General features: G+C 36.6%; 1 protein-coding gene across 1 annotated transcript in view; it reads right to left on the bottom strand.

Moving 5' to 3' along the window:
* Positions 1-24,734, bottom strand: part of LRIG3 (leucine rich repeats and immunoglobulin like domains 3) — a 61,561-nt gene that overhangs the window by 20,803 nt on the left and 16,024 nt on the right. Inside the window, exons 4-9 of the mRNA XM_069080559.1 lie at positions 6,901-7,032; positions 5,669-5,812; positions 4,563-4,706; positions 4,082-4,225; positions 3,510-3,653; positions 1,071-1,151 (exon numbers count right to left, since the gene is read on the bottom strand). Of these exons, the coding sequence (XP_068936660.1) occupies positions 1,071-1,151; positions 3,510-3,653; positions 4,082-4,225; positions 4,563-4,706; positions 5,669-5,812; positions 6,901-7,032 (789 nt within the window). The remainder of the gene's footprint in view (positions 1-1,070; positions 1,152-3,509; positions 3,654-4,081; positions 4,226-4,562; positions 4,707-5,668; positions 5,813-6,900; positions 7,033-24,734) is intronic.

Below are 24,734 nucleotides of genomic sequence, written 5' to 3' on the forward strand. Positions count from 1 at the left end.
GGGGGTGGCTAGGTGGTGCAGTGAGTAAACCGCCGCCGGCCCTGAGTCAGGAGGACCGGAGTTCGGTTCTGGCCTTAGACACTTAACACCCACACAACAAAAACTAGCCTTGTAACCTTGGGCAATTTACTTAACCCCAATTGCCCTCCAAAAAGCAAAAAAAAAAAAAAAAAGTAGTGGCCCAGGGTCTCACAGACAGGGGGTTGAGGTGACCTATTTTAACTGTGTATGTATGTAAATACTTACACATGTACTTAAAAAGGTAACAGTAATTCAGTTTCCTATATGATCTTCTTTCTTATTCTCTGTATATGAAATATTCATGTTGGCTGATACTAACATATTAAGTTGACAATAAATTTGTATTTTTAAAGAAGAAAGTAAGGTCTATAGGCATATGCTACAAGTAATTTCAGCCTGGGGCAGTCAGTCGGTTGCTAGTGGGAGGCATGGGGTGATGGTACAGAAAGGGATGGCTCAGAAAAGATTCAGAGGCAACAATGGCCCCAGAATTGAACCTTGAAAAAGTAGGATTCAGATTTGTAGAGATGTGTTAGGTATGCATTCCAGCCACAAGAAAGGATCTGTACAAATGTCCAGAAGGTAGGGGAGCAACTTACAATACAATATTGTATAAACATAGTGTGTGATGAGAAGAATGGGGAAGAAGCCTGCAAAGAGAGGACAGGACCTACAAAATGGACATTTTATAAAACAAAGGGAAGTCACTGAATGCTTTCGAAGGAGGGAGTAACAGCAGGAAGATTATTTTGGTGGCCACATGAAGGAATATTCCCAATCAAATTATTTTCTAGAGATATGAATATATGACTAGGGAAAAGTGCTTCATAAATGCTACTGATATCATCTTGCACTGAACCAAACAAGGAAGAATATATAACCCTCCCTTAATTGTGTATAGAATTGTTGTGGGGAGAAGGAAGGGAAACAATAAGCAACTAGTTACTAATTAAGTTTCAGATGTTTAATTATGGCCCTCATTTCATTTAATAATAAACCTATTTAGGTGAAAGACTGAGACAAGAAGTGAGAAAAGAAATCAGACTCACAATCTACGAAGTTTGTCAAGTCCTGAGAAAGCACCATTCATATCTTCAATAGTCCATGAGATTTCATTGTTTTTTAGATCCCTGTTGAAAACAAAGCATTTTATTTTATTTTTGCTTTTTGGAGGGGGAAGGTAGGGCAATTGGTGTTAAGTGACTTGCCCGAGGTCACATGGTTAGTTTTTGTGTTACGTGTATGAAGTTGGATTTGAACTCAGGTCCTCCTGACTCCAGGGCCAGTGTTCTATTCACTGTGCTACTCAGCTGCAGGGTGGAAAAACCAACCCACATGTGTTCTTCAAGAAGAAACAGCTATTGGGGCGGCCAGGTGGCTCAGCGAGTAAGAGCACCGGCTCCAGTGTTGAGATGACCTGGATCAAATCCGGGCTCAGATACTCAGCACCACACCCAGAAATAACTGGCCGTGTAAGCTTGAGCAAGTTACTTAACCCCGATTGCTTTAAAAAAAAAAAAGAAAAAAAAGAAGAAACAGCTATGATCCTTGGAGATTTAATCATCAATCAAGACTATTTAATTCAACAAACATCTACTATGTATCTACTAAGTGTCAGAGGATACAAAAAAAAAGTCCTTGCCCTCAAGGACCTTACATTCTACTGGTTAGTAATATATTGAATTTAGTACATAAAAGCAATACAACATGAATACAACTTTTTGGCTGGTAGATTTATTGTGGGACTTGGGAGTCAGAAAGACTTGGGTTTGACTCTTGTCTCAGACTCTTATTATCACTTAATTTCTCTGTCTCTAATTCCTCATCTGTGAAATAAGTACAACAGCACATGCCTCATAGGGTTGTTGTGAGCATCAAATGAGATAACACATAAAAAATCATTTTGCAAATCTTAGAAGTGTTATGAAAATGATATTATTGTGTTTTATAGACAGTATCTCATTTGAGCCTTGCAAGAAGCCTAGATGATAGTTATTATCCTCATATTATAGATAAGGAAATGAGGTAGACATATCAGATGACGTTTCCAGAATCACAGAGAAGTCAGCAAGTCTAGCATTCCACTTACTATGTCAAAGTCATAAACATTAAAATAACTCCCAAACTCTTTGACCAGAGCAAAGTCAGTCAAGAATTTTCTAGCCCCCTATTAATGTGAATATATCCAGATAACTGTTGTTTGTCTTTCATTCTCGAAGAGGGCCATGACATCAGGACATGATTGTCAGGTGAATTGGATTTAATGAAGGAGGGCTGTGCAAAATCATTAGCCTCACTTTCTCCTCTGGAACCATCTGGGTCCAGTGGCAAGATATAGACCAGGACAACTGGTGATGTCCCCTGATACATCGAGAGACCTTGGCCTTTTTAAGCTAAGGTCTTTCCCAGGTGTCAATTTGACTAAGGCAACATCCATTTGGTGATTAAAGCTAGGTAAGAAATGAGGCAAACAATGGCCTCTTTTACCTAGTCAAAAGAAAAAAAAATCAATCTGGGAGGGAAAGACCCTGAGGATTTCTGGAGGGTCAGGTGAGGGAAGGAACAATTGCTATTTACACTCACTCTGAGCCTTCACAGACCAAACAATGACCAAGTGAGGCTTAGGCTGGGACCTACTGTTGGTTAATCAATGAGAGCCAGAATGATCTGGGTGTAAGACATGGTCCTTAAGAAAAAAATCTAGCTGGTAAACCCCAAGATATCTTGTGAGCTTTCAGCGATCAAAATTTATATTCCTTTGAGCAGAGTACCCACTCTGGATTTGGGTTTAAGGCATGGTCTTTCTTAAAGACCTTAAAGGCCTTAAACCCAAATCCAGATGACTTAGGTGAATACTAAAAACTTAGATGTTCCAAAAAGTTGGTTAAACATTAAAACCACTGTTCCAACCACACTAGCCAGACTATGCCAAAGCATACAAAGTATCTTTCAATTAGGTAATGTTTCAAATAGTGAACAGAACAAAATGTTTCTAATATGTAAGGAACAAAAGTAAATTATACAAGGTAAATTAACTCTTCAGATATTTAAAATGGTCAAGAGTTAGCTTCATTTCTCTCTAAAGACAAGACATGAATTTAACTATATTGCTAATACCGTATGATCCATCTTCCTTTAGTGGTCCCAAAACATTTATGCCTTTGGTTATTTTTTAATCTGTAATTCTCATAAGGAAAAACTAATGAATTTAAAATTGTTTTCCTCTTGAGACATTAACATCAACTTCCTTGAGATTATGACAATGCTGTAATCACCAAGAACAATTTCATCATTGTCCTATTTAATCTTTTTAAGAAACACATATGGATACAGTGGATCTGTTTTAATGAAACTGATCTGGGAAAGATTAAGACACTTTCTGAGGTTGTACACATTTCCTTCACAACAAAGAAAAGCTGCTTGGAAATAAGTGGGCACATTGAAGAACCAATTAAGTTCATGTACTGAACGCAAAATGTGTAACTTACAATGTCTGTAAACTGGAAAGCCCCCGGAAGGCACAATCAGCAATGTAGCTGACTTTGTTGTTTCCAATGTGGAGAGTATTTAGTAAGCTTAAGCCAACGAAACTTGAATCATCTAACCTTGCTAAGTGATTGAAAGTCAGGTCACTGCAAAGGCAAAATAATTGAGTCAATGTTAATAACATGTTCCTTATTCAATTCAACACAATGTTTTATTTTTGCAGAAAAGCTATTATAACAATAATCCTCATAAAATTATCCTTAATAATACTGAGCTTGTGCATGATTTCTGATCCGAGCAAATTAAACACATGAGATTCTTTTCATTTTAAAATGACCGTGGTAATATTTCAGCACATGTATCACCACAATTAAACAGACACACTTGGCTTCAACTTATCACAATATAACTGGGAGAAGGAGGGAAAAGAGAGGGGTAGTAAGGGAGGGATGATGGGAGGGAAGCAGAGAGGGGAGGGAGGGTGGGTATTGTCACCTTGGAAACTTAGGAAAAGCTCACAGAAGCTCTTGTTTTGGCATGAACTCTGTAGCAAAGAGAATAAAAGTCAACTCACAGCTCACTGAGTTTCTGGCAGAATTCCCAGGCATCAGAGCTGATCCTGTGAATGGCATTTTGGCTGAGATGGAGCTCCTGCAACATTAGCAAGCCATAAAGCCAGCCTTTGGTGATCTCTGTTAGGTTGTTATGGTCCAACTGCCTACATCCACAACAAGAAGCAAAGACTCAAACTCATTTTATTATCTACCTTGTCACATGCATATTAGAGACATATTTGATTATAACAGATCACATATCTTTGTTGTTAGGTACTTGGGATCCGAGGATACAAAAAAAGTTTGGTTACCAAGAGATCAAAGGAGAGGAAAATACATGCTTCAAAATTCCTTATGACTAGCACTTAAAACATTATTGAAAACAAAATAATCAAGAGATGATGAAAGAGATCAGGAACATCGCTCTTAAGTTTCCTTCTAGCTCCAATAATTATTTTCTATCCAATTCTAGGATTGGAAATTCTGATTGCTCACACTTACAAGATCTCCATGTTGCTAAGTCCCCAGAAAGCTCCATCCATAAGTCTGTTTATTCCATTTCTTTGCATTTTCAGTGATTTCAGAGCACCTAATCCTTGGAAGGTAAGTCCATCCACTTTTTTAATCTTATTGCGATTCAGTTCCCTAATAAAGAAAATGAGAGTTGCATATTTAGTTTACACAATGAGAATCAGTGGGTATTACCCATATAGACAGTAGTAAGGAAGAGCTGTTCTTCACAAAAGGTCAATTCCAGTTCCTTTGGTCTTGGGATTTCAAAGGATGCCTTGATAAACCACAGCCTCTGACAGGTCCTACAAATCTTGATATGGGCTCAAAAGAAGGACCAGCCTAGACTGTCTCTGAAGTTTGGAGAAGGACTTACCTCTAAGTGATAAACATATCTGGCAAGCAAATCATGAACTACTGACTAAAATTTTGACTGAATTAGTTGGAAAAGGTGCCAGTGATGATGAAATCATGATTGTATACTTTGATTTCAACTTAAATACCCAAACATTTTTACTGGAAAGAATTTGTAAAAGAGGTATTTTTTTTGAAATCACAAGTCATATAAATGTATTGAATTATAACAAAATTCCATTAAAATCAAATTACTTCTTGATTTTTAAATTTTGGTCCATTGAGAATAAACTCAAAACCATTTGTAACAATTCAGGAATGGATATGAAACTAAAACACTGTAATCATTCCATGTAGCCACATGGACCAAGCAAGTTTATCCTGTCAAGTCTTAGATCATTGATTACTCTCTAGTTTCAAAAAATGCTACTTAAAAACAATAAGCATACATAAGAAAAATGTTTTCTATTACTTAATCAAAAGTCACTGTTTATTTTTTAATCACTCTGGTGAGTATCCTTGTTTTCTTCAACAGGAAGACTTGAAACCTATTTTCTGTCTTTGTTCAGTACTATCAGTAATTACTCCTTAAGTTAGAAAGTAACATCTGTAGCATATGACAAGTTGAAGGAAACTTAGTCCATCCTTTGGCATCTAAGACATATTTAACATTGTACTATTTACTCATGAAATTTCGAGAACTGTCAAAGACAAAAATAAATTAAAAGGTATGTTATACTTACAGATGTTGCAAGTGAGGCAATTTAAACATCTTTGGGGGAATAGTTGAGATTTTATTCCTATTTAGTTTCAGTACCTGAAGAGTGTTAGCTAAATTGTCAAAGGAACCAGCTTCCATGGATCTGATCGGGTTGCTATTTATATACCTGTTGAAAGTAAGTTTGGTAGATGAATTTCATTTTTTTTGGTTTTGTCTATGAAGGACAAAAAATAAAAGTCTTCTCCAGGTAAGGATAATTGCTGTAGAGTTTAAGCCTACTGCCACTGGATACAATGGATATTTGCCAATTTCTACTGGTCTAAACCATTTTCATTAGGAAATGAAGATGTCTTCATTTCTATTACAGTAAATAAAAACAGACACAACTCACATAAAAGCTCTCTGGGATCCTCAATAATTTATTTTTGGCCTTTTGGAGGGCAATTGGGGTTAAGTAACTTGCCCAAGGTTACACGGCTAGTTTTTTTGTGTGGGTGTTAAGTGTCTGAGGCCAGAACCGAACTCGGGTCCTCCTGACTCAGGGGCCGGCGTTTTACTCACTGCGCCACCTAGCAGCCCCTGATCCTCAATAATTTTTAAGGAAAGGATCCTGAGACCAAAAAGTTTAAGAATCTCTAATTTGAGAACCACTGGTCTAGCCTAATTCTGGGTATGTGGTAGATGACTAGCTAAGGAAGAAGCCTTACATTAACAACCTTTTGCAATAAGAGGAATTTGACACCTTGGAAGGCATAAAATAATACAAACTGATCAGTACATTATACAGAGGTTGGCATAATCAAATGCAGCTGAGTGAGTTCATTTAATTCATAAGAAGTTTTTGTGAAGATTTTTCCCACTCCCAAAATAGGATTCACTTGAATCCTATTGCGTCCTATTAGCCAAAAAGGGTACAGATGTCTAAGAAGTTTATCACTTTCAAAGTTAAGTCAACTGATTGCCTTCACAGTAACATAAATCAAAATTAAACCACTTATAATAGCGGATGATAATGTATCAAAACGATCACAAATTGGGGGAACTAGGTGGAGGAGTGAATAGAGCCCAGCCCTGGAGTCAGGAAGCCCCGAGTTCAAATCCGGCCTCAGACACTTAATCCTTACTAACCATGTTACCTTGGACAAATCACTTAACCCGAATTGCCCTGCTCTTCCCCTCCAAAAAGAAAAAAAGATCACACGTTTTATATTTTAGATATTACTATATTAAACTTTTTTTTGAAGGAATACTTACAGATATTTGAGTTGTAGAGAAGGAAATGTAGTTTTGAGCTCTGAAATATTGTTGCTGCTTAGATCTAATGTTTCCAGTGACTGAAATGGTTTTAGTTGTTCAGGTAAAATTTCAGTTATTTTATTATTGGCCCTAGAATTTAAAAATATCACATATGATTAACATATCACAACATTAATATATCATATTGCTCACATTCTTCTGGTGCTTTAAACTTTTTACATACATTATTACCTTTATTACTATTATTGTATCATTTTTAAGTGGCTATGGTAAACCAACTTGTATCACGGTATCTACTGATATCATGAATTTCCTGTTTCCACAATTACAGGGCTATTACAGGGGGTCATGAACACTCAAAAGAGATTGGCCTAACAAACCTAAATGGGAAGAACCAAGTGGATGAATAATTTCTAGTGTCCAGACTATAACATTTGGCTGAATGGACACTTCATTGATGTAGTCTAGAACACATATCTTGGATTGATACTGCAAATGGACAATGAATTAAGTCCTGAATTAAATAGGAAGGAGGAATCAAACTGGATTGTACATGGGAAAAATAGTACAAAATCTCTGATTATATCAAGCTGCTGATATAAAACTCATCTATCCAAACAAGTCTCTTCTTCCAATGATGTTCAATGGCTGCTACTGATGGGACAGTATAATCTCTGAAGAACCAAACTGCTGATGACTCAAATGTCAATAAAGAGATAAACAGTGGGTCAAAGAAAGCTGATGAACATTAGCAATGAGATTTTGTGGGAGAAGCACCTTAAACTATACTATCCTGGAGATACATGATTGGAAAAGATGGTAGGCCATTCATTAGAGAATGCAAAGGACAAAAGATGCACAGCACAAAATCTACCAAGGGAATGCTAAATGATCTAAATTATTGGAAAGCACTCTCCCATGATGGATGGATAATAGAGAAGATAATTATGGGAGGATAATTACACAAGAAGGCAAACATAGGTAGAAATCTGTACTGAATGGGATCATGAAACACTGACATACTGAGGTTATTAATAGCTCATGTTTCTAAAATGCTTTCAAGTTTAAAAAGCATCTCCCCTCCAAAAGAGAAAAAGAAACCTATTAAGTAGGTAACGAAAATATTATTACCCTTATTTTACATTTGGGAAAAGTAAAGTTCAAAAGGTTTAAGGTGATATGCTCAAGGTCCTGCAGCCACCAAGGGCCAGAGTTGGGACCCCTCCAATCCAGGTTTTCTGATCAAGTTCTGCCCTCCTTCTACTATGTCCCACTGCCCCCATGTCCTTGCTTTGCCATTTTACACCATCTCCTAAACCACAGGTATACTATGGGAACTGCTCAAAAGGCATTCCAGAAAGGCACAGTCTTCTAATTTGCCAACAATAAGCAGGGAAAAAAAAAACTCACTCATGGCATTAATAGTCATTAAGGTTTAAACACTAGACCAGGTACGCAAATGCAGTGGACTTAAGTAAAATGTTCAGAAAATCATCATTAACCCAGGTCCCTTGGTGGAGCAGCTTAAAAAACAAAACCAGTAGAACATGGGGATCAGACTGATTTATGCTTCATACTTAACATGCTTGGCTGAATTCAAATAGGGGAAGGGCTTGTTCTATTAACTAAAATGTCATTTTCTAAGAGTAGATCCAACATATTTGCAAAGGTAAATCATCAGGAACAGGATAACTTAGGAAAAATGAGTCTATCTAGACATACAGGGGGAAAAAAGTCTATTATATAAAGATTAAGGGATCATACCCTGTGGTAGATGGAGCCAAAAAAAATCTCTAATGTCCCTACTGACAATAAGCAAGCAAGTCACTTAATCTCTCTGTGTCTTAGGGTAACACCCTAAGAATTAACTCCTGAGACACAATTTCAATCTACGTAGATGGAAGTTAGTTGCTCACACTGACAAAAATGACAGATTTTGAAAATGTGTCTCAAGTATTTACATATAAATGGCTAAAGGCAATGGGATTATACTATAAACTCAATTAAGAGGAAATTTAGGAGAATGGACTCTTTGAAACCATTTGGTTGAAAGTTCTTCTAAAATATATAAAATAATCCATATTATTACCTAAGGCTAGTGAATGTCCCTTAATCATCATTCTTCAATAACTCATAATCTTACAATGCTTGGTTATCATCCTTGGCATCTCTTTTAAAAGTACAGTACAGAACTGTATGTGCAAATGGTAAAGGAGATTGGGTTGAATATGCATTGACCCCCCAGTCCTCCCTATCCCAGAATATATCTGAACTAATCTATGAATCTGAAATAATCTATGATAAAATATTTAGTGTCTAATTTTTGTTGTTGTTCAGTCCCTTCAGTCACATCCAACTCTTTGTGACCCTATTTGGGGTTTTCTTCGTGAAGATACTGGAGTGCTTTTGCCATTTTCTACTTCAGCTCATTTAAAAGATAAGCAAACTAAGAGTTAAGTGACTTGCACAGGGTCATATAGCTAGTAAGAGTCTGAGGTCAGATTTTTAACTCAGGAAGACTGGTCTTAGCCCCGTACTCTATGCACTGAGCTACCGGGCTGCCTTAGTGTCTAATATTACTTGACATCAAATAGCTACTGTTGCTGTAATAACATCAAGAGTTCCACTTCAATGAAATATTTATTATAATAACATCAAGAGTTCCACTTCGATTCAATTATTTATTAAGCACCTACTATGTGTAATGCTCTGAGGATACAAAGAAAAATAACAAATAATTCCTATCTTCATCTACTGCAGAGATGACAACATGGACACAGGGAAGCTTAATTCTTCCTTTGAACACATGTCTCAGGGAGACGAGTATTATCTCTATTAGAGCCACCTCAGGGCTCAGTTTTTATTAATGTAACTTCAAGGGCAGACAGAATAATGGGGGAAGTGTGGAGTGGTAGGTAGAAGCAATAGTTAAAAACTGGATCGACACAAACATGTATTGAAGAGAGGAGGAAAATGAGAAAGTTCTCCCTGTTGGAACAATTATAACAGTGGTGTTATAAAGCAGACTTTAAGAAGGGTCTTTGGGAAGTCTGGTGGGACAGCCTATTTTGGAAAGATTATTTCTTGTGTTCACTGAATAGAGAGCAAAGAAAAGAACTAAGATATTAAAGAGATTTTAATCATTACCTAGGGCAGCTAGGTGGTAAAGTGGACAGAGCATCGGGCGCAGAGTTGGGATAATTCATCTTCCCGAGTTCAAATCTGGCCTCAGACACTTACTAGCTGGATAACACTGGGCAAATCACTTAACTTTCTTTGCCTCTGTTTCCCATCTGTAAAATGAGTTGGTGAAGGAAATGGCAAACCACTTCTTTGCCAAGAAAATAACAAATGGGGTCATGAAGAGCCAGACACAAATGAAATTAGTGAATGACAATAATAAAATTATGTAGAGTTGAACAATTTGGGACTGAATTTCCAGACAAGTGGAGTCAAATATCAGTATTTTAAAAGTTTGCAGTGCCTGTGGCAAGAACACTGATTAAAACCAAAATATTATAGTCACGCATTACCATATTTTATTATAGCTCTCATTATATATAATACAAAAAAGCATAAGCATAAATTAAGGAAATAAATAGCATATAGTAACAATATTTATTTAAATAGACAAATATGAAAGGAAGTTTCAATGAAAAATTAATGTTTAATGACTGGGAAGGGTCTTGTATTTAGCTAATGAGGAAAGGCTGCACAAATTTATTAATAAGAAATAAATTATTCATCATAATCCTAGATTGCTATAAAACTTGGTATTAGTAAATTACATAGCCATGACCTGAAGGGCAGATTAACGAGGGATGACCTCCCAGTGTGTGTAGTCACTCTATATAACCATTTCTAGCTGCTACATGTGTGGTTTGCATGCCATATAAGTATAATACAAAAAGGTGGCTGGTGGGGAAGGGGTTGGGGGGGCAGAAAAAAGGGAAACGAAAACAATTATCTATACAAAAAGTTCTAAAAAATTTAGGGAAGGCTTTACAAAGTGTGATAGTAATGGAATATAAAGATTCCCCTGTATTGGCTTGGTTTTCAAATTGATTGTGTTAAAACCCAGAGCTTGTTAATCCCACCTGTGGGATGGACTTGTTGATGTAAAAAGAGAGTCCTGAACTGGGAGGAGCTGGTGACGTAGATTTGGAGAGACAAGAGAGAGGCAGAAGAACTTTTTGGAAGCAGCACCCTCATGGAGTCAGAGAGAGAGAGACTGAGAGAATTGCTGGGGGCCACTTTGAATCGCCCTGGACTTTTGAGACCTGCCCCCCTGAGCTGCCAAGGACTGAGGAGACACAGCTGTTTTGCTGGTACTTTGTCTGTCTGTTTTGATGTTGTTTTGCCAGATTTGTCCACTGGTGAAAGACAGTCCTTTTGTTGAAGAAGTCCTGGAACCTGGCTGTTGGCTAAGAGCTCCTGAGACTGTCCTGCAGACAGAGAGTGAATACTGTCCACTGGATATTCCATTACTATCACACAAAGATGAGGGTACCTGAGCTGATCCTTACGGAAAAAGGTTCAAGGAAGAGATGAGGAAAAAGTGAATTCCAGGCACAGGTAGTGTACATTGTGTGGAGGTGGGAGAAAACATGACTAATCTGGGGAAGACCTAGAGGTCTAGTAAAACATAGTTAAATAGGGGTGGCTAGGTGGTGCAGTGAGTAGAGTACCGGCCCTGGAGCCAGGAGAACCTGAGTTCGGATCCAGCCTCAGACACTTCACACACACACACACACACACACACACACACACACACACACACACACAAACTAGCCATGTGACCTTGGGCAAGTTATTCAAACCCAACTGCCTTCCAAAATGCAAAATAAATAAATAAATAAAATAGTTAAATAATGTTGGAAAGGTAGAAGGGCACAAAAATGCTTTTTGAACAACGAGGTTGTGATGGCCACAACACAGAACATTAGTTCATCCGCAGATCTCAGTGCCATCTTGGAATGCTCACCCCTCAGAGCAGCACCATAAAGAGTCCTGACTCTTTCCAAGTTTGCCTATGCCCCTCTCATCTTGCAGATTTCAACTTCTAGCTTCAAATCCACTTGACACCCATAGAACCTACAGTGGTGAATGTTCCAGACCATAGTGTTTTGGGGAGGAAAATAGTAGAACAGAAAAGTAAGAAGCTTGGTGTGAGCTGTGCTGACCTTTCAGCCATGCCTACTGGTCCCCAGTGAGGTGAATGGGCTGGCAGGAAGAAGAAAATTAGTCATAGTCCCTGAGCTAGCCTTCAACTCTGCCCATCTCCCTACTCCTGTGAGTGCTATACTAGGTGGCCAACTGTGCCTTTTCCTCCCCAGGTAGTCAGAAGGGCAGATAGTTCATTTCCCACCAGCCTTCAGTCCCTTCCCCTTGCCTACATCCAACAGCGGGACCCTCTGGATTCTGGTGGAAGACAGGCAAGTCCTTAAATTCTAGGTCCTAGAAGAACATAAGAGGGTCTGATTGGCTCTGGATGGCTTGAGAAGAATAGTAGTAGTAGCAGCAGCAGCAGCAGCAGCAAGAATGCAAACAAAACAGCAGCGAATATGGCAAAAGATAAAACTTGGAAGCAGTTTCTGCAGGCAGGGAGCTTAGAGATCTGGAGCCTAAGTCCCAAGACCCCTCCCCACTTAAATAAACAAGCAAACAAAAAAATAAGGCTTAAAATCAAATAAATATCTCCCACATGGAAACCATGGACTATCCTGCCATCTTGTCCTCTGCTGTGACAATCAACAGACCTCAGAATCTAACCTCCCAGGAAGGTGGGATAGTAGACAGAATACTAGGCCTGGAGTCAGGAAGATCTGAGTTCAAATCTGGTCCCAAATATTGAGCAGCTATATGACCTTGGAAAAGCCACTTCTATGTGCCTCAGTTTCCTCATTTGTAAAATGGAGATGATAGCATCCACATTACAGTGTTGTTGTGAGGACTAAATAAGATAATAATTGTAAAGTATTTAGCCCAATTCCTGACACACAGTAAATGCTATAAAAGTCAGCTACTATTATTATTATTATTCCCCAACAACTAAGACATCAGGGAAGATGGGCATTTACCACCTGAGTTTCAACAAAAACCTTTGCATGCATATTAGTGTATGTGTTTGAAAAATAACTGTCATGATTTAGTCAGTACCAACCAGGATAACACATCTTCTATCTGGATCTCAGATTCCCTGGGAGGTATCATTTTCTGACTATGACAAAAATGTATCAAAATAAATTAAACTTAAAATCAGACCTTCAAAGTATCTTAAAGTATCATCATGTAAGGATTTTCAATAATAATCAACCATATACAATCACACTCCTCTTATTTAAAAACAATATTTTAGTGAGAGCCAAGCATTTTTGTACCATTAAAATAACAAATATTTTTAAAAATATTACTTTTATACTTATTGCATTATTTTAGTTTCTATTTTCCATGTGTGTGTATGTGTGTGTATTCATTTAACAGTACATGTCAAAAAATTTTTGAGAGGATATATGATCAAAAAACGTTTGAAAACTCCTGCAACAATTAATTAGAATTGGAAGGTAAAAAGAAAAAATGGATTTAAAATCAAATATAAGCAATTACTATACACTACATGCAGAAATAATTTTCTGAGGATTTATATTGAAAGATATTGCCTAAGATGCAGAATTTTATCTGATGATCTTTGAAGCTGGGACCAGTTTTCATCCAGCTACCATTTTTGCAGATAAGTCACACCCATAGGCAAATGGACTGAAAAGTCTATCTAGATGGTCTTCCATGATCCTTTACAGTCTTAGAATCCTATGCATTTCAAAAAGCACATAAAGGGAACCAGGAGAACAATGTACACAAGTACAACACTGTAAAACAGAAAGAATAATAAAACAAAACTGAACCAAATGTCTAAGTTTAATGACCAACAAAGCTCTGACCCAGAAATAAGAGGCTGGGAACAATGCGTGGAGAATAGCCCAAGACTGCCAGACACAGTCAATGTCATGACTGGTTTTATTGAACTTTCCTCTTTCCTCCTTTTTACAAACTTTATTACAAAGGAGGGCTCAATGAGGAGGAGGTAGAGGAAGGTAGCTATTCAGAAATGAATGTGACATAAAAATAAAAGGCATAAACAAACAAACCTTTTCGATAAATTCCATTACTTTTCCATTTCTCACTAAATCACGGCACTAAATGAAATCCATATATTATTGAGACCTCCAGATTTTGACAAACCTTAAACAAATATTTCTTTAGATTCAAGTGATAAATGAATGCCAGCTGTGACCTGCTTGAGTTCTGCCTACTTCTCAGAGTTAGCTCTGCCAGGAAATAAGCCTCCTTGATCTAGTTGTGAGGTATGGAGAAAGAGGACTGATACAATTAGTGAATTTAGACGCCAGCAAAAAGGACTTAATTCAAGAGAAAAGCCACAAGATTAGGGGTCAGGAGGTGTTGATTAAAATTAACCAGACTTAGGGGAAGAGACCAATTTTTTTTCCTCTTAAATATCTAATGCAAATGCCAGAATGTCCAACATGCAAAATACTAATCCTAATCATGTTCAGGCTAAGACCCCCTCCCCAATCACTCTCATAAATTCTGGGCAGATTTTGGCCCCCAGGCTTGGGGCCTGGTATAGATGCCACTATATAACAACAATAAAAACACAATAATGTCCTGCTAAAAGGATTTTTCCCCATTGACAAATGGAATAAATTAGTATTTTGGAAGGAAAAGAGAAAAAAGAACTCACAGGTGTCTATCACACTGGCCTACATCTACAATGTAGATAACAGGTCATACTAGCCTTAGTTCATACATCAGTTTGTTTATAAGGTAATTATTAACAAGGTATTAAAACTGCCAATTACTTGAGTGACGAATAAAATTTTCCTTGCAGTAAAAGTGTGCTCTAGCCAAAGCCAACAATTTCCTGAACTGCACGCCTCCTAATTTGCAGTGTGAAAGTGTTCAGTTATAGACGGGCCTTACACAGGGCCGTCTTTGTGTCAAGCTCTGCCCATAAAACAAAAATTCCTTAAAACTGGCAGGAGAATGGTCCCTGTATCACAAAATTTTTAGTCTGTCTTGATGGAATGGAACAAAATCCAAACACCAGCTTCAAATTAGTTCTCCAACTAACTGGCAAGATGCCACTTGACATGGACCAGCTGAATGGTGTGTATGGGGGTACCTTACTTCACACCAACAGGCCCAAAAGAAAAATAAAGAAGACAACAAGATCAAAGTTTCTCAAATCCTCAAAGTGCAAAGCAATAAGGGCTCCGATGATTTCATGATATCCCCAGCTATTTAACAACAGACACTTGTATAGCTTTACAGACCTCACAACTACTCTTGTCAGGTAGGTGTTAATTGATCCCCATTTTACATTTGAGGAAACAGAGGCAGAAGTTAAGTGAGCAACATTAGGACTAATAAAATTAATAGACCAGAAGAAAACAGAATGTCTTATTTTAAAAAATTAGATGGTAAGTCACTAAACAAATTGTTTAATTAAATTATTATTTTTATTAATTAATAAATTAAATTAATTAAAACATTAATTTAGGTAGAATTGTCATTTTTATTATATTGCTTTGGCCTACCCATGAGCAATGAATATTTTTCTGATTGTTTAGATTTGACTTCATTTGTATGAAGTGTTTTGTAATTGTATTCATATAGTTCCTGAGTTTGTCTTGACAGGTAGACTCCCAAGTATTTTATATTGTCTACAGTTATTTTAAATGGAATTTCTCTTTCTGTGACTTCAAATAGAATTTCTCATTCTATGACTAATATGGAAATGTTTCACATGATTGCAAATGTATAACTATATCTGATTATTTACCATCTGGGGTGAGGGAAGGGATAGAATTTCAAACTCAAAACTTGAAAACAAATGTTAAAAAAATTTTTTAACATGTAATTGGGGGGAAAATAAAATATTATTTATTAAGAAAAGACCCCAAATTAGGTGAATATACCTTTCCAGTCAATTCTGCCAGATCTTGTCATAAGTTCTGTCACCTGGACTTGAAAGCAGTTTTAATAATAAAGAGATGAAGTTCTGGTAATTTGCTTCCCAGTGTAATTTTGAAAATAACTTCTAGTTCCTTCTTTCCTCCAAAGTATATTCTTTCTCAAATACTGAGAGAAAAAAAAAAAACTCAACTAAAGTACTCCATGAAAATATAAGTTTTCCCAGGATTTCAACTCCTTTAAATCCAGGCCATTCACTGGAGCCTATGAAAAATTGTAAAGAAATGTGAGACCTAGAGGTTTTTGAATGATTAGGAGCTTAGATCAATTTTCCCTATGTATTTTACTTCCTACATCTGACTGCTACATTTTGGCTCATCTTCAAATGAGCCATTATAGGAAAACCCCACACCTTCACTAGAGAGGGGAAAAGCATAATATCTACACATGAAACTCACATGTCCAACAGAGATTTATTAATCACATTGCTTACCTCCCTCAGGAGATGCCAGGAGGGCGGAATACATTAGTCCTCCATGTCTGCCTCCAGACTAGGGTGCTGGTTTGGCAATTCTCTCCAAAATGGAGAGAACTTTCCCTTTGTATGTAAGAAAAAAAAACCCTATCTCTGAAACGTGCTCGCTCCTTTTCCAAGATTCCTGGATGGTAACTGATGATGAACAAAGTGTCATCTACCAACCTCTGTTTCAGATCTTGAGCACAGTAACAGATTTAGGGAAATGAGAGTACGGGACTGGGATGGTTCCTGATTTTTCTCCAGTTTGGCTAACAAGAGGGGATGTGGAGAATCTCATCTACGATTCCAGGTGTTGGGCTGTATGGATACTCATCAGTGAAGTTATCATCGGAAAAATGACAACAACAAAAATGGGTTCTTCTTAGCTGGTGTCAGGAATGAAAGAAAGTAAAAAGCAATTAAATCTACATAGAGATACAGACTAGGATCCGGTTAATTTGGCACAAGTCTTAACAGGTAATCCTACCCCTGAATTGTGTGGGAAATGCCAAGGGGATGTCACTGTATTGTTCTTTTGGAGCAAAGATCAAAATCCTTATGAAAGTATTTATGGTTTTTCCCTTCAGGATTCTACATATAAACTCTAACTCAAATTCTATAGGGTATAGGAGAAAAAAAAAACCTTCCAGTATATAAATATCACTACTACAGGAGAAAGGCATTAAATTACTAATATCACTATTTATAAATGAGTGCCCTTTTTCCTGGTAAATAGCACCAATTCATTTACATCCCCCAATAAGTTAAAATGACATTTGGAATAAAATTCTAAAAAGCATACAATTATGCACGTTGTATGAAAGAGTCATAAAAATGACAAACCAAACATGATGAAAACATGACAGTACAATCTCCTTTAAAAAGTCAGGAATCTGCATGTTTGAATTTTATAAATGCATTCTGCAAAACTTCTCAAATATTCTCTTACTAAAAATCCAAATGTTTATTTTTTAAAAAAGCCTCACATATTTTCAAGACCAATTTGGGTAAATAAATACCACTCTCACACAAGTATCACTGGATAAATCACAATGCTGGTTTTACAAAATGAAGAGCAGCCCAAAGGAAACATGGTGTTTTAAGGTCACGACGTCCAAAGAAGCAGAGAAAGACCTGACTAAGGAGTAAGGAGCTGGGGCTAGACAAAGGCAATGACTTAGCAGTTTCTGTAAAAACCCTTTGGCAATACCAATTCCAGAGAGCTATAGAATTTTAGATCTTGGAAGGAACTTTAGAGTCCAACTCCTACATGTTACAAATGGGGTAACTACAGCCCAGAGAAATCTGAGAACTTATCCAAGGTCACAGAGCCAATAAAAGCAAGAGATACCTTGTCAATTATCAAAGGTTAATTTCTGATATGCTTGTGTGAATCACTGCCTAAAATGGATTGGTGTGGTGCTCTCATATGTAAAATGTTTTCTTATTCTTCTGAATAAGATTTATAGTTCAGGTATACCAACGATACCTATAGTGACTGTAAGTAGGGGGTAAATGACGAGCTAACTTTTTTTTTTTTAAGAACCATCATGAAGCTGTTTTCCTGACTAGTTATTAAGCCTGAAGAAGCAATCATTCCACCAACTCATCATGAGATATCAGAAAGCATGAGAAGGCTTTTTTTTTTTTTTTTGTGCTTAAGGCCTTCCAAGCCTTGTTAGGTGGAGCATTCAGATGAAAACGAAGAGCCCAGGAAGAAAGTAGAGAATCCAGGGTTCTACTTGTTACTGAAGAACTAGAATGTCAGGTTCTTTCACAAAGACATTCCTCAACCAACCAAATTACAGCGTCTATATGAATAAGAAATAACTGTCAACACCTGGCAACTGTCTGATACCTATTGCCCAAGACAAGACACAGCCTTGGGCCTTTCAGCTGTAACATGCCAAATGTGCAATTCTAGTTTTTTGGAAGGAAGTGTATACAAGTAACACCTCTAAAATTGTGTTTGTGTGTATATTTGTGTTTGTGTATTTGTGTGTATTGTGTGTGTGTATTTGTGTGTATTGTGTGTGTGTATTTGCGTTCACAGCAAGTTCATCTTGAGACATTTTCACATCATTTAGTGTCCCCCTTCTTAGAGTCCATTATCTAGCTACATCCCTTAAGTTCAGTAATTAATGCAAATTATAAGTTAGTGAAGTCAATGATCATTTTTTATAAACTGATACCATGCAAATAAAAAGGACATATTAATTGGTGAAGTTCACCTGTTTAATTGGAAATGTTGTTTTCTCTATATAGATTGCAAGTAGGAAGTGCTATGTGTAAAATAATTGCTGCTGTTGTTTGTTCTTTGTTCCCCAAGAGGACCATGACATCAGGGAGGTGATGCCATGGCATGTAAGTGAATTGGATTTAAGTGAGGGAGGGCTGTACAAAGTCACCAAACTCACTTTCTCCTCCAGAGCTACCTTGTTAAAGAAGTCATGAACTTGGTACATACATACTCTTAGTTTTGTGTGTATGGATATACACATATATGTATCCACATACATACTGTATAAACACAAGTATGCACATATACACATGTGCATGCATGCACATTGTGTGGTTTTGTATAGAACGTGTATGTTATATAAATTCATACAGAATAAGAACTATTTGGCTCCATAGTAGCAAGAACTTTCTTTAACACAGAGATTTGTCAAGGAAAGGACCTCTCTTGTGTAGATAAAAATAAGCTCTCTCCTTCACTACACTTTAAAGACAATTAAGAAGGCTCATTAAAAGAAAACTTGTTTAGGCTGGCCCAGTGGCATCAAAGAATGCTGCCAACTGAGGAAACCTCAGCAAAGGAGCTAGATTCATGATTAGGATTTAAATTATTCCAAGGGGTATTTTTTAAAAAGAGACATGTGTAAAAATAGAAGTCAGTTCTACTTCCTTTCAACCAGAAGCCAGGTTAACACAAAAGATAATTACCATGTAGCACCCATATGCACAATAATGTCAGTCAAATCACACTTTAAAAGATAAGGGCAAAGGGCTAGTCTAAGTACATCTAAAAACCTGACTCTTCTTTGATTCAGAAGTGTAAAATTAAATGGTTAGCACTTTATATAAAATAAAGACACAAGTGAATAAGACTGCTGAAGGACATATAATTTTTGAATAATTATTTACCAGATATTTTTACCTAGCTCAATAAAATAGCTAACATTAGCCTTTTTAGAAATACCTCAGTGACTAGGAGTTACTATGACATTAATTCCAGAACCTGAAATAAAAGCAGTTTACATTCATATAAAGCTTTACATTTTACAAAGCACTTCTCTTACAACATTCTAGTAAAGGACTGAGCAGGTCAAATACCAGCTCCATTTCATAGGACCAGAAACTGATGAGGAAACTGACTCAGAGATGCCCAAGTTTACCTTCTCTAGACCAGGAGTTGTTAACCTGGGGTCTGTGAATTTGTGTTTTTAAAACCTTTTGATAACTATGTTTTGATATAATTGGCTTCCTTTATAATCCTATGTGCTTTATGAATTTAAAGACATTATTCTAAGAAAGAGTTCATAGGCTTCACCAGACACTGCCAAAGAGGTTCAGGATAGAAAAAAAAAAATTAATAACTATATCTAAGCGTCTCTCTCTCTCTCTCTCTCTCTCTCTCTCTCTCTCTCTCTCTCTCTCTCTCTCTCTCTCTCTCTCTCTCCCTCTCCCTCTCTCCCCGTGTGTGTGTATTTCAAATGGAAAGATCTGTCAATTAAACAGGAGGGCTAAGGATCAAACTCAGAACTTCAGACTGTAACTGTAGGACCCTTTTCAGTACAACCCACTGAGTTTTAAAAGAGTGAATTTTAAATTAGTCATCTGACTTTCATTCTTAATTCTATTAAAAGAAGGCTTCTATAAACAGGTAACTTGTCTCAAGCTTCAACCCAGTGACAAAATTTATCATCTTCACTTTCCTCTTGAAGCTATTCTCCGCTCAAAGTCATAGCTCAGGTACTACCTTCCATGATTCCATACTCTACCACCCACATCAGTTATATGCAATCCTTCTTTTCTGAATTCCTCATTCAATTCAGTTTCAGGTTCCATTTTGTAACTTTTAATATATTTATCTGTGTCTTTATATTACTGTCTACTAGATTGTAGGCTCCTTGAGAACAACTATATATCTTGCTTCATCTTTGTCTTCCCAGCACTTAGTACATTGCAGTGGGCATAGTTGGTACTCGATAAAGGCCCATCAGAGGAAAGAACCTATACCAACTGACTTCTAAGGTTCCTTAAGCTTCTAAAATTCTTTGATGCTCTGGGTTATAACTCAAAAGGATCGTTACAGAATAGAAACTCTATCTTCTAGCTATACAGCATGAATATATGAATAAAACCAGATATGAATAAATAACAAATGTGCATATGTACATTTGAGTGTGTGTAACCTAGTGACAATTTAATATCCTGTGGCACTAGTCTGCTTATGGAAAAAGCAGTTACTGAATTGTCTGAATTGAGAGTTCGCTTGTCTGAGGTAAAGTCTCAGATTTCCGAGGCAGTAGTTGGTCACCTTGAATGTAACCAGATGGAGAATGCTGGAGTAAATGGAGAGTACAGTACGTTTCAGTGATTTGTAAATTAAGAATTAAAGAACTTTTACAAAAATAATTGAGGAAATAATGGGCACTAGGATGATTCTAAGATGATGGGATAAATGGAATTTACCTCATTATAGAAAGTAGATGAAAATTTGGGTACCGGCCATAAGCCAAGCACAAAAACAGCTTGGAAAGAGAAAAATCAGAGAGGTCACCCAGCAGATCAACTAGTGGGGCTGATATATCATGTTATTTGAAAAGAATGTTGATCAACTTAGCAGTGGAAGCATCTGTTCAGCAATAAATCTGGATTCATCAAGGAACATTTCTGGACAGTGACTGAGACAAAAAGAGAACAATGAAACTTAAAATTCCAGAGTTGTCTGTTACTCAAGCAAATGGGTTTTCCTTACTCATATCTTTGCTTAGCAGGTTTGTGTGTGTGTGTGTGTGTGTGTGTGTGTGCTTACTTGCCCCCTTAAATGCTGACTACACTATTGGAATGATGCGATTCAAATCTATGTGTGAACTATGATGTGTTTATTATTCCTGAAGTTGCTTTAATATATGAGTTCTTGTGATAGTTATTATTTATTTTACCTTATTATTAAATAAATGATGGTAAAGAAATAAAAGTGCCATCATTGTCAATAGCTAGGTTTGTGTAAAAGGAAACACACTGCTGGGGGCTAAAGAATTAAGGTGGTAATAAGCAGGATGAGTGTATTTCCCTCACAACAGACTTAAGACGAGGATTCTGAGGGTTTTAAATGGAGCTATGTGGTAGAGGGACTTCTCTGAAAACCTAGTTCTGTCAGTGTGGGGACAGGCTGGAGAAAGTAAGCCAGCCCAAACAGTGAGTAAGGTGTCCATATCCCTTGTATGAAAAGTTTGAGGCAATGCAGCATGGGTGGCCACCCCACACACTCATGTGTAAACACAGATCTGTATTTATACACAAACATAAAGAGAAAGACAAAAATAATAATCTATTTTCTTACTATACTTCCCTCTCATTTAATATTTTATAAAATGGAAGAAAATTATTCAAGCACTGATTCTAGTCTAGACTTTTCCACTTATGCACATTGAAAACCTCCATTAATCTTCAAGATTCCCAAGAACTGTGACCTGTTCAAAGTTTCAAAGTAATTAGTGTTAAAGCTAACTGGAATCTAGAGTTCCTAACAGATCTCCATTTCCTTAATCAATTCTTCACTGTAAAGATTATATGTGATTTTTGGAGGTGGTCAGCATTAAAAGGGTAGGTGATAAAAAAAGGTCTCAGTCAACAAAGCTTACCCTATTCAAAGAAGATTCTTTGTCAGCAAAAGTTGCTATTTCAAAGTAGGGGGGAAGAAGGAATTAGCAAAAATTGAAGAGGAAAAAGATAGGAAAAATTTCCCCTGCAAATTGTGTATTATGGCTTTGGGAAAAGAGTATTTTAAGCAAATAAAACACACTCCTAAATAAGGTAGCTGAAATAACATACAGTGCAAACTGAAAAATTCCATCAGATGATGGATTATATCATGTAGCTAATCTCATGGAATTCCAAAAGGCTCTTCAACTGGATCTTTAGAGAGTATAGTACTTCACCTATATGGACAGGTCCAGGGAGTTTTATGGTTTACAAATGCTTTCATATTCTATCTTATTTGATCTTAATAATACTGTAGAGTTTTATATTTAATATTTAACTTAATATTTAATATTGCTACTAGTGTCTCCATTTTATAAGGAAGGAAACTGAGATTCCGGAAATAAAAGTGATTAGTCCAAAGTCGAACAGATTCTAAGTTTTAGAGTTGTAATGAATAATCAGGAGCAGAAAGGTGGTGCAGTGGATAGAGACAGGTCTGGAGTCAAGAAAACTCATCTTCCTGAATTCAAATCTGGCCTCAGACATTTATTAACTGTGTAACTAACCCTAGGCATGTTTGCCTGAATTCCTCATCTCTTAAAATGATCTAGAGAAGGAAGCAGCAAACCACTCTGGTATCCCTGCCAAGAAAACTTCAACTGTGGTCATGAAAAGTCAGACACAACTGAAAAATGACTTAAGAACAACAGGGTACAATCATAGATCTCCTCAGTTTTACACTTTACAAAATGAATCCTAGTGACATTAAGTGGCCTGTCAAAGGTTAAAAAAGTAGTAAAAACAGGAATGCAAACTTTCAAATCCAGATCTTCCAAGATCAAATTCAGCATTCTTCAAACTGTGGCATGGTATGTTTTCCCTAGGAGATCTTCTGAAATCATACACACAATCACATACAAACACATACACACATCCTCAGGAAATTAATCACTCATGTCAGCAGAGATCTGGACAAAAAAATAGTTGCTTCTGTGGATATACAAAATATTTTTTCAGTATATTGATCCATTTTAAGTTGAGAGACTGTTAGAGAAATCAAAAATCTACAAAAAGTTTATCTTTTTTTTAGTCTATGATTAATGTTTGAGTTAGTTTACTATACTGACCAAGCTAAAATGGACTTTAGTATTTTTAAAATCACATATCTAAATAATTAAAATTTAAAATTATTTGCTTATTTGTTTGAAGTACTTAAACTTGTTGCTGAAAAATATTCAGAATGTTGTTTCAGTTAAAAAAAAAAAACACCCGTTGTTTTTAACTGAAGGACTGCTGTTTTCCTAAGCCTAACATTGCTTGCTGTATATACAGATGACATTAATGATTAGTAGAATCTCAATTTCCAAATTGAGTTTCCATCAGTGGTGATATTTTCACACTAGATCATCTTCTCTCTAACTTTCATTAAGAGTGGAGAGACTGTTGACCAAGGTTAGTGACCCTGCCTGTGGCCAGGATTCATGCCTTTGGAAAGTGCCATGATGAAAAAGTCACTGTTGTTTTTTGTTTTTTTTTGGAGGGCAATTGGGGTTAAGTGACTTGCCCAAGGTCACAAGGCTGGTTTTTGTGTTAAGTGTCTGAGGTCGGATTTGAACTCAGGTCCTCCTGACTCCAGGGCTGGTGCTCTATTCACTGTGCCACCTAGCCGCCCCTAAAAACAGTCACTGTTAATGCTAAAAATGGCCACAGTTCCTCACCACTATCACTGCCCTTCACACATATCTCCTTACTTTTTTTTTAAACTAAAGAAAATAATTATGCAATTTTATGAGATGACAACAATATTATCTCAAAACACACCTTTGTTGTTAAACTTCATGTTTTATTTTCTTTTCCTTCTTTTTGCGTGTGTGTGTGGGGCAGATGGGAGACATGGCTAATGTAATCTGTGACTAGATATTTTTAATAGGCTTTATTTTTCTTGCTTCTCAATGAATGGGGCAAGGGAGGGGGGAGGGGGAAGAAGAGAATTTGGAACTGAAAATAAAAATTAAATTAAAATAAATAAAATGCACGTTTACCTTCTAATTATGATATACCTATCTCTGAGCTGTGAAGGCTACATATTAAGACAATGGAGAAATGGTGATCTGCATGACAGAAGCACCCATGCCGAGGAAATGAGGATTCATCAACATAAAGTATCCAACAACAAAAATTACTTTAATTTTATTAAAGTACAGAGAATATAAACGAAGCCTTCTTACCAAATTACTAAAATAAAATCCATCCATCTGTCAAATTACATATATTGCACTCATTTGAATCACTTCCTGAGGTCTCAAATACCTTTTTAAACAACTGGTTATGTTGTAACAATATAAGAAATGCATGTTAATTAATAAAATTCACTTAAGGCCTGTATAGT

The sequence above is a fragment of the Petaurus breviceps genome, unplaced genomic scaffold (assembly GCF_028583685.1).
Source record: "Petaurus breviceps papuanus isolate PSGF00001 unplaced genomic scaffold, PetGlider_PUasm1.0 154, whole genome shotgun sequence".
Classification (NCBI taxonomy): Eukaryota; Metazoa; Chordata; class Mammalia; order Diprotodontia; family Petauridae; genus Petaurus; species Petaurus breviceps.